Source organism: Leopardus geoffroyi, chromosome D3 (assembly GCF_018350155.1).
Source record: "Leopardus geoffroyi isolate Oge1 chromosome D3, O.geoffroyi_Oge1_pat1.0, whole genome shotgun sequence".
Classification (NCBI taxonomy): Eukaryota; Metazoa; Chordata; class Mammalia; order Carnivora; family Felidae; genus Leopardus; species Leopardus geoffroyi.
Genome location: NC_059339.1, coordinates 57,599,163 through 57,616,084, shown reverse-complemented (window position 1 = coordinate 57,616,084; position 16,922 = coordinate 57,599,163). Strand labels below are relative to the sequence as shown.

The following is a 16,922-nucleotide window of genomic DNA, read 5'->3' as shown; positions in this document are numbered from 1 at the left end:
GGGCAAATACCAACACGCGGCATACCCTAGCAATATACCTTAGGCGTCCACCCAAAGGCATCATAAAAGGTATTTAATAGACAAGGAAAAATATTTATGACACAGTTGTCAAAAGTTAATGCCTAGAATGTATCAAGAGTACTTACATTCTGCCTGCTTTTGTATCTGAAAATTCCCGTACTGAAATATGAAATATTGACATAGAGTAGCTGTTCATCAATCAAAATGGACGAACCATTCAGGAAACAAATAAGCCAAAGATATAAACAGGCCATTCTCAGAAAAGCAAAGTTCAACAGCCAATGAAGCAATTAAAGGTGAACAACTTCAATAGTAATTTAAAAAAAATGCAAGGTGAAATGCTGAGGCACATTTCACTTTTCAGAAATACGAATTTCTGAGAAACTCCTAACATTCAGGGCTGGTGATGGTACGAAAAATGGTCAATCATATGCTGAGGGTGGGACAACAAAGTGGTAGATAAAGGCCAATACGGTGGTACCATTATTTAGAATGTAAGAGTCCTTTGATCTAGAATCTCACTCCTAAGAATCTCTCCTAAAAGAATGCTAACATACGTGTACTAACACATTTGTATATGCCCATTCCAGAAAGTTTAGTACTAGAAAAAAACTTCAATCAAACCATGGCAAGATGCATGAAGGCGTCCTGTTTTTACAGTATGTCCATATAACGGGACACTAAGCCATGAGTTTTAAAAATGTACGAACAGGGGCGCCTGGGTGGCGCAGTCGGTTAAGCGTCCGACTTCAGCCAGGTCACGATCTCGCGGTCCGTGAGTTCGAGCCCCGCGTCGGGCTCTGGGCTGATGGCTCAGAGCCTGGAGCCTGTTTCCGATTCTGTGTCTCCCTCTCTCTCTGCCCCTCCCCCGTTCATGCTCTGTCTCTCTCTGTCCCAAAAATAAATAAAAACGTTGAAAAAAAAATTAAAAAAAAATGTACGAACATGAAAATCTGGAAGTAGTAACACATAAAGATGGCAATGTGTACTTGATAGTTGCTTACTAATTGCCAAGTCTCAGGGATGTTTTTTTCTTTCTACAGAATCACAGGAAAAAACAAACGTATTTTACAAAAATGGGGAAGGACAGGGACTCTGGAGGCAGACCACCTGAACTCGAAAACCAGCTCCACTATGTACTAGCTGTGGGCTCTGGACAGTCCTTTCAACACCCTGTGCCTCAGGTTCTCCTCCTTCCACATGGACATAGTAACCACACGTAACTCACGGGGCAACTTAGTGGAGTTGGTACACTGAAGCTCTTCGCATAATGCTTGGCAGATAATGAGGTGAAGCCACTGTTGCAGCTACTGCTGGTGTTATTGTCACCTTTGCACTATATAGTCTAAATACTTCCGTTGTGGGGGCGCCTGGGTGGCTCAGTCGGTTAAGCGCCTGACTTCAGCTCAGGTCGTGATCTCGCGGTTCATGAGTTCAAGCCCCGCATCAGGCTCTGTGCTGACGGCTTGGAGCCTGGAGCCTGCTTCAGATTCTGTGTCTCCCTCTCTCTCTGGCCCTTGCCCTCTCGAGCTCTGTCTCTCTGTCTCTCTCAAAAATAAATAAACATTAAAAAAATTAAAAAAAAATAAATACTTCCGTTGTATATTGCATAGTTGGTACCACACATTTACATCCTATACCTTTTTTTTTTCCGAGAGAGACCGCACGCGCACGTGAGCACTCTTGAGCAGAGGAGGGACAGAGGAAGAGGAAGAGAATCTTAGGCAGGCTGCACGCCCAGGGCTGAGCCAGATGCAGGGCTCGATCTCATGACGCTGGGATCACGTCATGAGCTGAAATCAAGAGTTGGATGTTTAACCGACTGAGCCACCCAGGAGCCCCATCCTGTATCATTTTCATTTGGAAACACAGAGTTGCTCAGTATTGGGTGCCCCCTATGTGCCTGAGGTCATATCTAAATGGACACACGGCTATTGGTGGCAGAACCAAGCAGCCTCTTCCATGCTTCAGTACCTCCATCCTAGGTCTCCTGCTGCAGCAATTCCAAATGCCACGCTGGGGAGGACTGTGCAGACTGGGTGCTTGTGTACTCTTTAGGAGCTACAGCCTATTCTCCACCAGCAGGTGCAGACTGAGCTTCTGATGCTGGGATCTGCACTCTGCCCCCACACGATACCCTGGCCTGACTCCTCTTCCCTGAAGCACAAGCAGACTGACTAGCTCCCGGGCAGCCCCTGTGGCCTGTAGCCCAGCTGGGCATGGGCCCTCCTGGTTTCCCCTTCTCTGGGATTAGCTGGAGCCAGGCTATACCATGCCTCTGCCATTTGCCGGTCTGTCTACAGGGCGGACTGTGTCCAGTCCCTCCCGGCAGCAAGCTCAAGGCCTGGCCACAGTCCGTTTACTTCCTTATTGCTTTCAACGTATTAGAATGAGTGCTTTTGTGCAACACACATTAAGCCTTTAAAATGTTTATCTCTTATCTAACTTACCTGACAAAACAGCAATTCTTGAATTTAACTTTTTTACCTCCTGACCACCTGCTGAGAATACCACCAGCCAAGAGGAAAGTGTCCATTGCTCCTTCTCAGCCCTGAGTCCTCAACTCCACTTGAGCATCTGTCAGCCCTGGGTAGACAGAGGGTCTCTAGAGAGCTGGTCCCATGTTCCTATTCTTCCGAATAGATCCCTGAGCCTGGCTGAAGAATGGCACACCTTCGGTGATATGACCATTGTTCTGTCTTGCCGCTTTGTTGTATGGCTGGTGTCACGTTCCATCATGTCAATTTTGGGGAATGTGATAGATGTGAAGCTGATTGGAGTTGGGTTCACTGGGCATGTGGGTTACTGAGAAGATCATGAGATCTAGTCAAACCTCCAGTCCCCCCCAAAGAGGGTCCAGCATATTCCCTAAGAATTTGAAATGTAAAACTTTGCCAAATGAGTTAAGACAAAAACAAACAAAAAAGGGACTCTACTTTCTAGCTGGTAGCCCAGAACTTTGAGAATTATCTTCTTTGGAAAAAAAGAGGCAACTTCGACTCATGCACATGAATATTTGAAGGTAGACCCACAGAGTTCCACGTGCCTCTAAGAAAAACACTCCCTTTCCAACAGTCAAAGTACTTCCTACCTCAGAATCACCCCTAGGAAGAATTGAAAATTGTAGCCAATTACATGCTGTCCTTTAAGGTGGGGTTTCTCAGATTCAGCACCACTGATGTTTTAGAACAGGTATTTCTTGGTTGGAGAGGGCTGTCCTGAGCACTGTGGAATGTTCAGCAGCAGCCCTGGACTCTACCCACCAGGTGCCATTTGCACTCTGCACCCCAATTATGGCAACCAAACATGTGTCCAGACATTGCCAAGTGTCCTAAGGGACAAAATCGCCTCCGGCTGAGAACCATGACCTTATGGGAGCACTGGAACTGATTCCAGGATGCTCCCACCTCCCAGAGTAGCCCAACCTTTCCTGAACTCATGATCATATCCCCTTCTCCCCACTGGCTTTGTGTGTCTCCTAATCTAACTCATCTCCTGCCTTTTCCAATCCCTTCAACCTTCTGCTGTGCCCTGGAATTTACGAGTAGCTCTCAGCAAGATCCCCTATAGTCTCAACCTCTTCATGGAATATTCCTTGCTCCTACCCTGAACTTAGGACACCGTTCCCCACAGCTTTCTCATATCACACGATGGGCTCTTCTCTCTTACCCCACATACTCCTCTTTGCCGATTCCAGATCATTTCCCTCCCAACCTCCCTCTAGAAACCCAGCCCCTTAGAACAGGAGCTGGCAAACTATAGCCTGTGGGTCAAATCTGGCTTACCGCTTGTTTTTATATAGTCTGTCAGCTAAGAACGGTTTTCAAATTTTTAAATGGTTGAAAAGCAAACCAGAAGAATATTTCATGACATGTAAAATTCAAATCTCAGTGTCCATACACAAATAAATGCATTTGCTTACCTATTGTCACGGCCGCTCTTGTACTACACAAAGGCAGAATGTAGTCGAACGGTTGCAACAGACTGTCTGACCTGCAAAGCTTAACATACGTACCACCTGGCCCCTGACAGAGAAAGTTTCCAACCCCTTCCTTTGAGGCACGCGGCAGCGGTCTGTACCATCCGCTCCCAACCAGTTGTCACCATCTACTACCCGCCAGGTCACTCTTCCATGTGTATTAAAATATACACAGGACTGAAGGCTGGATGGCACAACTGCTGACATTAGTGGCTGAAGTTCAAAATTACCTCTACAGGTTGGAATGTTGTGTGGAAATTGACAGGGTGAAAATTTTCATATATTAAGTCCCATGCGATGTTCATTATCAGAAAGACTGGCATACAGAGCAGGAAGAAGATCTGCTATGTTTTGACAGAGGGGAAAACCACGATGAACAGGGAAACATTATGCGGAAATTTTATCCATGTGAGAGAATGCTAAGCAGCAATACAGCTATAAGATTATGGAACGCACTTAGGTCAGACGACCTTCCTTAAAGAGGGAAAAATTCAGGACTAGAGTGAGGTGCCCCAGAAAGGAGAGTGTCTGTGAGTGGAAGTTCACAGAATGGTCTCCTGCTCTAGGCTTTAAGGCTTTTTCTCCTAAGATTATATCCTGTTACAATTTAAACCAGAAACACTGATCCTTCTGCTGATTTGAGGCTAAAAGTAATTTTTTCTTGGTAAAAAATGAAAGCACCACCATTTTTATTCCTTCCAGTGCAAAGATGGAAATACAAAGATGAAATTTATAATTTAAGTGCAGGGGCGCCTGGGTAGCTCAGTCGGTTGACCGTCTGACTTTGGCTCAGGTCATGATCTTGCTCATGGGTTTGAGCCCTGTGTCAGGTTCTGTGCTGATGGCTCAGAGCCTAGAGCCTGCTTCAGATTCTGTCTCCCTCTCTCTTTGCGCCTCCCCTGTTCAGACTCTCTCTCTCTCTCTCTCTCTCAAAATAAATAAACATTAAAAAAAATTTAAAAAAATAAAATTTAAGTACAAAGATAAAACTCATTATGGCACACACAGTCACAAAAGATACTTTTAGGTGACAGATGACCAATACTCATACTTGATTTGGTAAATGCTCAGTGTAAAGTGTAGGTTTCTTAAGAAACCAAAACAACCCAAAATGTGTTTGGAGTCTTAGTCCTTACTGGAGCTAAAACACATAGCCCAATAGGCTTAAGTCTTAAGGAGACTGAGATTTTTCTGCTTTTCAACTCTTCGAATTTTTATATTTACATCAAAAAAACACACCTACATGGTATGTAAATAAAATTCCCGCTCCAAAAAGTCAGAAGTGCTAATCTCACTCAATGACTATGTTTGGGAATGGTGGATTAGGAAGTGGTCCTGTGTGATCTGGACATTGAAAGGCAAGGGCCAAAGACTTGTGTTTAACCCACAGCTCAGCCCCTTAGTCCTGGGATCATCACAAGTCACTGACCCCCAGTTTTCTCACTTGTAAAAAGAGGATGAAGACGCTTGTCCTGCTAGATCCTACAGAGAAATTCAGATGATGTAAAAGGACCACCTGAGTGGAGAGGCACCATATGCATTTTAGGGCACCATGAATCTCTAACCTGTAACGCGTTCCTATCTTCTTTTCAAAAGTACTGGCATTAGTTGCATCAGAATTATAAAATCCAGCCTAAAATTCCTATGTGGCATATGCAAGGCATGTTGCTAGAAGTTAGAAGTAGGGCCAGAATGCTCACACAGATGAAGAGCAATCGAAATCAGGCAAGGCCTATGGGCACAATGAACTACTTGACACAATGAACTACTTGATTCTAAGATACTGTTTTGAGCCTCAGATGTTGAGCAGGTGACTAAGCTATGCGTGCAGGGCTTATTTCCCATTTGGCTTCTCGTCACCCTTTCCCCCTCTATTCCACTCCCACCTCTGCCAAAACTCTACTGTTGTTTGGGGACCATAGGGCAAAACCCCTCCAATAGACTTCATGGATGAAGCCACTTCATAATCAATCTGTAAAATGTTATCTGTCTTTCTAAGTGGGGAAGTGTATTCTTCTCAAATAAATGCACTAAATTTCCATCAAAGTACTAATGTCAGTAAAATGAAAAATCAGTCCTACTTGAAAAGAATGAGACAGGAAGCATGCAGGGCTGCATGTGTGACCTCGCATTCGAGATCCCTCCAAGCCCTGCACCTCAAAACCATGTGCCCATGGTGGCTCACTGCACCTCTGTCATCCTTGCCAATCTGTCACAAGGCATGGCCATCTGAACTCACAACATGGGGATGGGGATCTTTGAAAAGTATAATAGCAAGAAACAGACCAGGAACATACAGGACACAAGTTGAACAGAACAAGAGAATGCCAAGTGCTGCTGACGGGGACTTCAAATAACCGTCCCCGGCATCTGTGGTTGTTTTACATAGAGATTTTTAATCTACTGTATACACTTTTCTCCATGTTAATTTCTGAAGCCATTAGCTAGGAGCAGAGCTGGAGAGAACTTTAAGTGCCCTTTGAGCACTGCCTAAGTTTCTTGAAGATCTTAGACTACAAGGTGTGATGTTTATGGTGGATGTTCTCATTCCTCAATTTGTTTAGAAGTTTTAGTCTTGTTTAGAAGTTTTAGTCTTTTTTTTTTTTTTTTTTTTTTTCACTTAACAGAGCTTGCTGCACACAGATTCTCAGAAACAGAAAAATCTGTAGATGGGCAATTATGTGGTAGAGAAGGGTGTCAACACAGACTGTGGCTCACACATCACTCCCACTCCATCTGTGACAGGAGGCACCCAAAGGCATGGCTCGTTAAGTGATTCCACGAGTACCAGACTGCTTGGGGCATCTGTCAAGGTGGGTGTTCCCTTAGGGATGAAAGGAAGGGACATATCTTGATCACTCTCTTTCTTAAGGTCATCCAACTGATCCTGAGTTATTTTCTTCTTCACCAGGCAGCCTCGTGACCCGCACTTGGCTCCCAGGTGGATCTCCACGATGGCAGAAAATGCTGCGGTCAAATGAGGTAAGCAGGGCTTCTGCACGCCAGCAGCAGGAGGTGATGCGCTAGCAAACCAGTGTCCCAGTCAGTCCAGGTGGACCTGGCTGGCATGGACTGGTCCACAGAGCTCCATCATCCTAATGAACTGACAGCATTCACTTGGGAAGATAGAAATGGACCCAGACTCCAGAACAGCATGGCCATCCTTTTGCTGCACACTTATTCTACAGAACCATTTCTAAGTTCCTATAGGTTGTGTCAAAAGGTCTTCCTTTGTGTATCTGTACATAGTTTCTTAGGAGATCGTCAGCCTTTGTATTTCTTCCTATCTGCCAATCTCATTCTTAGTTTCTCCCAGCCCAAATGTGAGGTTCGTAAGGACAGAGATCATACCTTGTATCTTCACGGCATCAGAAAGTCCTGGCCTATAACACATTCTCAATAAAAATGTTCGCTAAAACAAACACTGAAAAAGTGACGGCGATAGTATTTACTGGAATTTACATATGCTTATATATATATCATATACCCATATATAAAATGTATTTAACATAATATATATTTACATATCTTTATATTCATATATTTAATTCATACAGGTTTCTTCTATTTAACTAAAACCAACCTCCACCATCTACTGCCACAGTATCTCAAGACTCTTACAATCTTGCATTCACGTGAGGGCACACCATTTACTTCCAGGTAAAGTTTTGGGGTTTGGATTCTTTTCTATTTGATAAAGCACAGCTTTTCAGACATTACAGAGATACGGATATAAAAACACAAATGGGCGAAGAAGAGCTCGTGGGGTTAACAAGATCACATCTACGTGGGTCACCAGGGCCACCTTGTCCCGGGGTGCTCCAAAGGACTTCGGGGTGATGTTTCAAGGGTAGAGAAGAGGCAGGGAGGAAGTCAGGAGGGGTTAGGAGGCCAGCGGGGAGGGGGTGGTAGCGGGTGCCTGTGGGGATGGGACCCCTCCCACCTTTTCAGGATCCTTGTGCCCGCCCCCCTCCGCTCCACGGCTGGGTTAATGCTTACTTTTCACAGTGCTCTCGTACTTGACCGGGCTTGAAGCCAGGAGCCGACTGGGAGCTGGGACTGGTGGGGGCCGACACAGGACTCCTGATGCTTTGCACCGAGTGCCTGCGGCTCCGCCTGCGGTCCAGGCCCCGCTGCTCGCCCTCTCCGCTGCCGCCCCCAGAGCACACGCTGGCCCTCCTCCGGTCCCGGCGCCCGCTGGGGGGCGGCTCTGCGGTCTCGTCGCCATCCTCGTGCCGCAGTGCCACCTGAAAAAGCAGACAGTGCCCGGTGCAAGGTCAGACTTGACATCCTCTCCCAGGCCTTAGGTGTGACTTTGCATTCCACGCTCCCCTTAATGAGCATTTAACACTGTCATTCCATCCTGCTAACTCAGCTTCTCTGCAAGATCGTCACAGCCGCACGCGTGCCAGAGCGCAGTCCGCGAACTTAAAGATGCTTGCCACCGTGTATTTTCCCAAATGGGTATGAAAAAGCCAACAGAGATCATGAGTAGGTCCGAGAAATATTTCGTAATTAGACAGGATCTTTACCCTGGAGCCCAGCACTGTCATTTCCGGGGCCGCGTCTCTCCTGGACCCCCCTCGGCTCTGTTCTGGTCCAGGAGGTGAGGTCGGTCCTGAAGCCCAGCGGCGGGGAGCCCTGAAGTTCCTGATCATTCCTGAGCTTGCTTCCCAACGAGGGTGCTCAGAAGAGCACAGCAAGGATTCTGCCCAGAGGCAAGAGCCACAAGGCGCCTGGTGAGCGGATCTGGCCTCACCCACGGATCCGTTGCAGAGGCCTATTCGGCAACACGTACGGCCTGATGTCAGCACCTCTGCTGGGCACTGCTATCAGACTACCCTCCCATCCCGGGCCCGGGGTTGGGGGAGGAGCCCCGAGTTACATTAGAGAGCCTGCATATGCTAGTCAGGAAAATATATACCCAAAATAGACTTCACCTCTAGATTAGTTTTTTTTTTCATCTCCTCTTAAAAGTAATGCATATTTGTGCAGAAGAATAATTGCCTTACACTTTGCCACCGTGGATTTCCCGTGGAAACCTGAGCCAACTGGCAGCATGCCTCCATACAGCTATCCTCCTCCAAAGGGTATTTTACTCCTGCTCCTAGTTGGCGCCCTCTCAGGAGGCCTTGCTCTGCCATCTCCTAATCTCGCTTTGTCCTGGATCCTGCTCCATGGCTGCCTCATTTTAGGTTAACACCATCTGCCTATGTGTTTGCTTGCCTCCCTGCTTCTCCATGCCTGTCCTTCCCAGCCAAGGGCTACACTCACCTGTATCTCCAGCTTCTGTAAGGGGTGTGTGCGTGCGTGTGTGTGTGCACGCGCCCGCCCTCTCTAAAACTAGACAGTAGGAAAAGCACAGGTTGTCCTTAACTAGATCTGTGCACACTGGCTGTGTGGCTCACGAGCCAGCTATGACCTGTAGCTAATTATTTGCCTTCTCTCTAGCTCACCGTATGAGGATAACAGTATTGCATTCGTGGGACTGCGGTAAGAATAACTTATGTAAAGATGATCTATGTGACTGGTACTCAATAAATACCCCCCAGTAAACATGCCCACCTATTCCTCCCTCTCACAGATATGGCACACCCGAGCCAGCCCCGGCCAAGTCCAGCAGCCTCTCTGACCTGGCAACCAAGGAACTACACAGTCCTACGTCCCCAAAGGTGCCAATTCTCCAGCCACGTAGGTGCTCTTGGTCACATTTTACAACTCAGACCTGACGGGTGAGAGAACAGAGAATATAAAGACCCAGATGGCTAATCGTGCAATGTGGCTCTAACATCACCTATCTATAGAAAACCGACCTATTGCGAAATCAGTGGTGTCCCGTGTCCAAAGTGTTCACACCTGTGCTCATCTAGCAAGGTGAGCTTGGCTGTGTCAAGACCAGGTGGGCCACTCTCGTCCCAGTTCACAGGGATGAACACCTAGGCCACGCGGCCTGTTTCACAGGGGTGCACCCACCATCCACATGTCCCAGGTCCAGTTTCCTCTGGCTCCGGCTTTTGCGTGAGATCGATTTTGTGAAACCTCTCCTATCTTCGTGCCAGATACATTTTATAACAAGCTCACACAGAGGAGGACAATTTGATAATATTGTGACTATTTGTCCTCCCAGAATTTACTAGTCAGACATAATGTTGGGAGGTTTGACGTAATAATTGCTAAGAGTTCAGAAAAAGCCCTGTTATAAAATGTCATTGGAAAGTCTGTTTCCTAGGGGTCTCCTCTCCAATACAATTGCAAGAACTAAGAATGAAGTTATACATTGGGTTAATCACATTTACCATCTCAACATTAACACTTTATACTGCATTCTCTGGGCAAGTTTGAGAATGATTGTACACCTGATGAAGGACAGTCTTTTTAAATATTTCTAGCCAGGGGCGCCTGGGTGGCGCAGTCGGTTAAGCGTCCGACTTCAGCCAGGTCCCGATCTCGCGGTCCGTGAGTTCGAGCCCCGCGTCAGGCTCTGGGCTGATGGCTCAGAGCCTGGAGCCTGTTTCCGATTCTGTGTCTCCCTCTCTCTCTGCCCCTCCCCCATTCATGCTCTGTCTCTCTCTGTCCCAAAAATAAATAGAAGTTGAAAAAAAAAAATATTTCTAGCCAATCGTTTTTTCTTCGGTTTTAGACGTAAAAATTCTAGACCGTTTGAACTTATTCTGACCCGAAGTATTGATTCTGCTTCTTATTAAGCACACATTTGGAATGATAAGATTAGGGGCTAAAGTAGAGTTCAGATATTTCTAATTCCTTGTCTAACCTCAGAGATCCAGGGATCAAATAGTGTTCCTTCCCGAGAGGCACACTCTGTGTGCACAAAGTGAAATCCACTTTAACTGCCTTTTGTCAGAGAAGATGGAGACAATCAAAACATTTAAATGGAAAGAAAAATCTGGGAAAATTATCAAAGCAACCCCATAAGATAAATTTTAATGGGGCTTTCTAAAGTTCAGATCCTCAGCAAAACACTCCTCTCTTAAACAAAAAAAAAAAACGAGAGGGGTGCGCAGAAGGGGTAAATGGGGCACCGGATCCGAGTAGATTCAATGACAACCTCGCGCTTCACAGTGAGCAACAAGGGAACTTGAAATTTGGGGCTGGTGTTCACTCATGATTTTGTTTTTATAACAAGAATTGTAGAATCACCGGTATCTCCCGAAGACAGGAAGAAAGGCTTTACTTTCACACGCAGGGCTAGAGTGGCAGTGCCCGGGTCCTTAGATTCTAGGGAACACAACAAATTAGAGTTAAGAACATGCAGAACTAGCAAAGATCTGGAGAGAACAGCACTTACCACCACTCTTACTCTGAATCTGTGGTGTCAGATCTGAGTAACTACATGTGCAAGGAGTGTCCCCACCAAACACGAGATGAGATCAATAATGTCCCAAAGAATCTCTAGTCTCTCCCTAATAATGCAGTGTTTCACTTGCTGGGCCCCTCAGCAAGTGCTATTTCTTTTTTTTTTTTTTTATGTTTATTTATTAAACATTAAAGAGAGAGCGCAAGCAAGCACGGGCAGGAGTGGGGGGAGGGGTAGACAGAGATGGGGACAGAGGTTCCCAAGCGGGCTCTGTGAGCCAATGTGAGGCTCGAACTCACTAACTGTGAGATCATGCCATGAGCCCCAGTCGGACACTTCACTGACTGAGCCACCCAAATGCCCTGTAATTCTTTTAATTAAATGTAGAACACTACTCATAAAGTAAAACCCACATGAGGAGCAGTTTCCAAACCCAGCACTGACTGCTCACATAGTCTACCCTACTTTACTAGGAAAGCAATTAGAAGCAACTTAGGTTGGCATCTGTGACAACTTCCATCAGTCGTCTCAATGACTGTGAATGATCTGAATACTCTTTAAGTTTTTATTAGGGACATTTTCAAACATACACACAGTGTGAAAGAGAGTACAAAGACTGTGATGTGTTTATCACCCATGACCGTTCAACAAGTATCAACCCTGTCCAGCCTTGTGTTACTTACACCCCACTCCCTGCCCCAACCCCAGACTTTGAGGTAAATCCCAGATCACATCATTTCACCTATAAACATTTTAGTATATATCCCTAAAAGATAAGGATTTTTAAAACCCATAACCGCCATATTACCGTTCCACTTAAAATAATTTTGTTTATTAACTTGTTTTATTTTTCATTTTTTTTTAATTTACATCCAAATTAGTTAGCCTATAGTGCAACAATGATTTCAGGAGTAGATTCCTTCCACTTAAAATAATTTCTTAGTATCATCAAATATCCACTAACGTGAACACTCTTGATAGAGGTCAAAAGCTATTACATTTCTGGGGTACCTGGATGGCTCAGTTGCTTAAACATCTGACTTTGACTCCAGTCATGATCTCATGGTTCTTGAGTTCAAGCCCTGCACCGGGCTCTATGCTGACAACTCAGAGCCTAAAGCCTGCTTTGGATTCTGTGTCTCCCTCTCTCTCTGCCCCTCCCCTGCTCATGCTGTCTCTCTCTCAAAAATAAACAAACACTGGGGCGCCTGGGTGGCGCGGTCGGTTAAGCGTCCGACTTCAGCCAGGTCACGATCTCGCGGTCCGTGAGTTCGAGCCCCGCGTCAGGCTCTGGGCTGATGGCTCAGAGCCTGGAGCCTGTTTCCGATTCTGTGTCTCCCTCTCTCTCTGCCCCTCCCCCGTTCATGCTCTCTCTCTGTCCCAAAAATAAATAAACGTTGAAAAAAAAAAAATTTTTAATAAAAAAAAAAAAAATAAATAAATAAACAAACACTAAGAAAAATTTTTAAAAACTTCTTCGAGTTTATATTATATTACTACTCACATCATGACAGGCAACCATTGTTACATAATAGACACAATCTTGTTCCATATTGCTACCTCACACCTTCTTTGTAATCCTACACATATACATCCATACCTATACATCCTGGTTCAGCTTTTAGGTGAAGTGATACCGATGCCAGTAGCATTTCAAGAAGGAACTACGCTAATGACAGCTTGTAGAATATCATCACGGTGCTGGGCTCCCACAGAAACACACCTCCCTGTCTCCTCACTCTGGTGTAGCCCCCTCCTACACTGAGTCCCTTTTCTATGGGACTTGCTTTGACCAATGGGGTATCAGCCAACATGGTACAAACAAGGCCTGACAAGTGTTTGCACATGGGGACTTGCCCTTCTGAAATGCTGCTACCATGTAAAGAAGTGCAGGCTAGCTTGCTGAAGACACACAGCCTAGCCAAGAACCAGCACCAAATGCCAAAGCAAGTGAATGAGGCCATCTTAGACCATCTCTCTGCCCCTTCCCTGCTCACATGTGCACATGCGCTCTCTCTCAATGAGTCAATAGCCAGACTCACAGATACATAATACAAGTTCTCAAACAAAGGAGCTTCTGTCTTCATGGAACTTGGTGGTATTTGGGAGCGTTCTACTTCCCCAAGAGTGGAAGCTCTCCAAAAGGGATCAAAAATCTGTCCTCTTGGGTTTTTATGGTGGCTTAATGGTGGAGTCATGATTGACTAAGTCACTGGCCACTGGCTGATTCAGCCTGCCCCCATCCAGAAGTGCTTTCCAAAAGTCAGCTCACCAACATAACAAAAGATACCTTTATCACCCTCAACACTTAGGCAATTTCCAGGGTTTGGGGAGCTGTGAGCCAGAAACAAGAATAATGACCAAATACATATTTCTTATAGTAAATCACAATATCACACTCTCATCCCCAAAGCCTTCAGCCTTAATATACTTTTCCACTACTAGGACCACATTTTCGGAGTCAAAAGTTAGAACATATAATCTGACAAAAGATTTTATATCTTGATTTGTGAATTTACATATTTGAAAACTCATATAAAGCTATAAAAATTAAAATGAATTTAATTAAGCAGGGATTAAATCACCTTTCTGAAATGGAATTAAATTACATGGAATTGGGCCTGTCCCCAGAAAGTCCAGGACATGTGGTCACCAGACATCCTCCACTGTTAAGAAGAATTCTAGAAGCCCAACCAAGTTCTCTCAATTACTTGAAAACATTCATAGCTTTTGTGAGGAAAAGACTGGCTCTGCTTATAGGTCTCTTTGCTGCTCCTGAATATAATGAACTTGGTTGTCCTGTAACAGTAAATATTGTTCAAAACATTAACTTTCAGGAAGGAATAAAACCCTGTGACTCTGCCTGCTATCTCAAGCACTGAGTTGTCACCTTGAGTTATTACTCAGGGCATCTTCCCTTTAAGGTAGCTGCACTCTGATTAAATCATGTCTTTCCTTCAACCCAGCATCTGGCAAATACAGTCATAAAACAAGTGATATTTAAGAGAGACCTTCATTCAAGCCCTTACTGAACTTCTACTCTGAGCAGGCATACCGATAAGCCCTGGGGCCAAAGAGGGAAATGAGACATGACTCAGAGTAGCAACTTGGAGGTAGACTGACAGGCAAGTATGTCCTGAGGACTGCTCAGTCCGAGGTATAGTCATAGCGAGTTCCCTTTCGTAAGTTGTGAACAAAGAGGAAGGGACAAGTGTAGGAACTCTTTTGATCTTGCCATGAAGGCCTGGTGGATAAGGGGACGTCTAAGGTGACTCCTATAGGAGTAGGAATTTGCCAACTATGAGAACAGGAAGGAAGAACACTCTAGGCAAAGAAAAGAGAATAAAGGAAAGCCCACCCATCCCACCCCACAGCACTGGCGCAAAGACCTGTCTTTCATGTTCAAGAGCCAGAAGAAGTTGAGTATGGCTGAAACTTCAGAGACATCATAGGAGCGGCCGGAGACATGGCCACAGGGGCATAAAGGCCACACACTATGTAGTAGACCCCTGTATCGACTCAAGCTGTGTGGGCTTCATCCTGTTGGCCACAGAAAAGGTTTTTCATTTCTTCATTCACTCATTTGCTTGCTCACATTTGTTCTCGTAAACAGAGAAATGGCCTAATAGTCAGATCTGACTTTCAGAAGGATCCTTTTTTTCAGTTGCTGGGAGTTAGGAAGGGAGAGAAAGTAGAGAAGCCCCCAGGGGAGGCAGCCCCTGCAGGATGCCAGCCTCTCGTGGCTCAGCTCATGTTACTCTCCCAGCCCCTACCCCTCCAGTCACACCAACCTCTTTTCAACCCTTCACACCTGCCAAGCCAGAGCTCCTCCACTGCTTTGCCCTCCATCACTGTCTTTAGGCCATCTTCTCAGAAGGGTCTTCCCTACTCTTGCCTCACTTTCTCACCTCTACCTCATCCTGTCTCTCTTCATAGACATGTTTGGAGGCTCATATTCTCTGCTTGCTCACGTAATTGGTTACTGTCTGCATCCCATCAGAGTGTGTGCTCCCTGAGGGCAATGACCTTGTCTGTCTAGTTCACTGCTATGTCCTGGGGCCTAGAATAAGTTCCCGGAACGTAGCAGCGCTCAATAAAGTTGTGCTGAATAAACAAATTCACAGAGGAACAAATGAATGAGAAGATATTACAATAATCCAGGTAAGAAACAATGGGGCCAGAGCTGTGAAATAAACAAAGTGAGGTTTTCAGAAATCAGATTTCTAAGTGGGGGGCAGAGGAAAAGAAAAAGGAGTCCAAGATAGCTCCAGGTTTGTAACATGGGAGACTCCACTGCTTGTCGAGGTGGAGAAATGAAATGCTTACATGTCATGTGCAGCTCCCAAGTAGCCATGGCCAACACAGAACTTCCCTGGCAGTGTCCGTATCCCTCGGCACCACTAGACTGAGCTGCTGGGGGCAATCAGCTACTTGCTTGTCTTATACCATAGATTTAAAGTTCCTTGGGCAGGGACTTCTCTCTGTATTTTTAGCCCCAGCAAAGTATGTGACATATAATAGGCTTCCATGAATGAATGTAACACAAGAAGAGAAGCAGGCAGAGGGGCAGGGAGCCAGGGGCCTTGGAAAAAGCTCAAGGTCAAATATCAGCCACAAAAGCTCAAAAGCTGTGGAACTCATTAGGTAAATAAGAACAGGCCACATAGACTGAGAGTGGAGGCCTGATAAGGGAAGCCCAACACTGAAAAGAAGGTCAGAGAAGAAAGATTCAGGGGAGGACACTGAGGAGGAATGATTAGAGAGATATTCTGGAGCCGTCTGTACACACAGCCAGAAATACAGAAACAACACACAGGAGTAGTCTCATGAACATTAGCATCATCCTTTCAAAATGCTAGCCAAACAGTGATATCCAAACTGATAAAGACTGCATACAAAAAAAAGAGAGGAAGAGAAGAGATAGAGGGAAGATGAGGGGAAGCCAATCTTATGCTTAAGAATACTTGTGTATACATCCGAAATAAGTTAGTAACAATTTCCACAGCGCATTTTAAAAAAGGATACATCATGACCAAGTGGGTTATAGACCAGGAGCACAAGGATGGTTTACAAAAGTAAAGAAATGAATTAAATAACCAACTCAAAAAAACTAGAAAAAAATACCAACAAAGTAAACTGAAAGAAAGTTAACGAAGAAAGTTATAAAGATAAAAAAGAGGAAGTAACACTTCCAAACTCATTTTACAAGGCCAGGATTATCCTGTTACCAAAACCAGATAAAGACACCCCCACCCCACCCCCCGACACACACATTACAGGCTAATATCCCCAATGAACATTGTTGTAAAAGTCCTCAATAAGATATTAGCAAACCAAATTCAGTAATGCATTAAAAGGATCATATACCATCATCAAGTGGGATTTATTCCAGGGACTCAAGGATAGTTCAACATCCATAAATCAATCAACATGATATACCATATTAACAAAGGATAAAAATCGTATCACCATCTCAATAGGTGCAGTAAAACATCTGACAAAATTCAACATCCATTTATGATGAAAACTTTCAAAAAAAAGTGAGTATAGAAGGAAATACTTCAAAAAGAAAAAAACAGAAGGAAATATCTCAATATAATAAAGGCC

The 16,922-nt window shown here is 45.0% G+C and overlaps 1 protein-coding gene across 17 annotated transcripts in view; it reads right to left on the bottom strand.

The window, feature by feature from the left end:
- Positions 1-16,922, bottom strand: part of FHOD3 (formin homology 2 domain containing 3) — a 471,758-nt gene that overhangs the window by 143,008 nt on the left and 311,828 nt on the right. For 16 of the 17 annotated variants that reach the window (XM_045458615.1, XM_045458602.1, XM_045458603.1 and 13 more), the window contains exon 10: positions 8,000-8,247. In XM_045458615.1, coding sequence (XP_045314571.1) covers positions 8,000-8,247 — 248 coding nt within the window. Of the gene's footprint in view, positions 1-7,999; positions 8,248-8,532; positions 8,787-16,922 lie in introns of those variants that run through there. The other variant, XM_045458620.1, reaches the window with a different exon arrangement.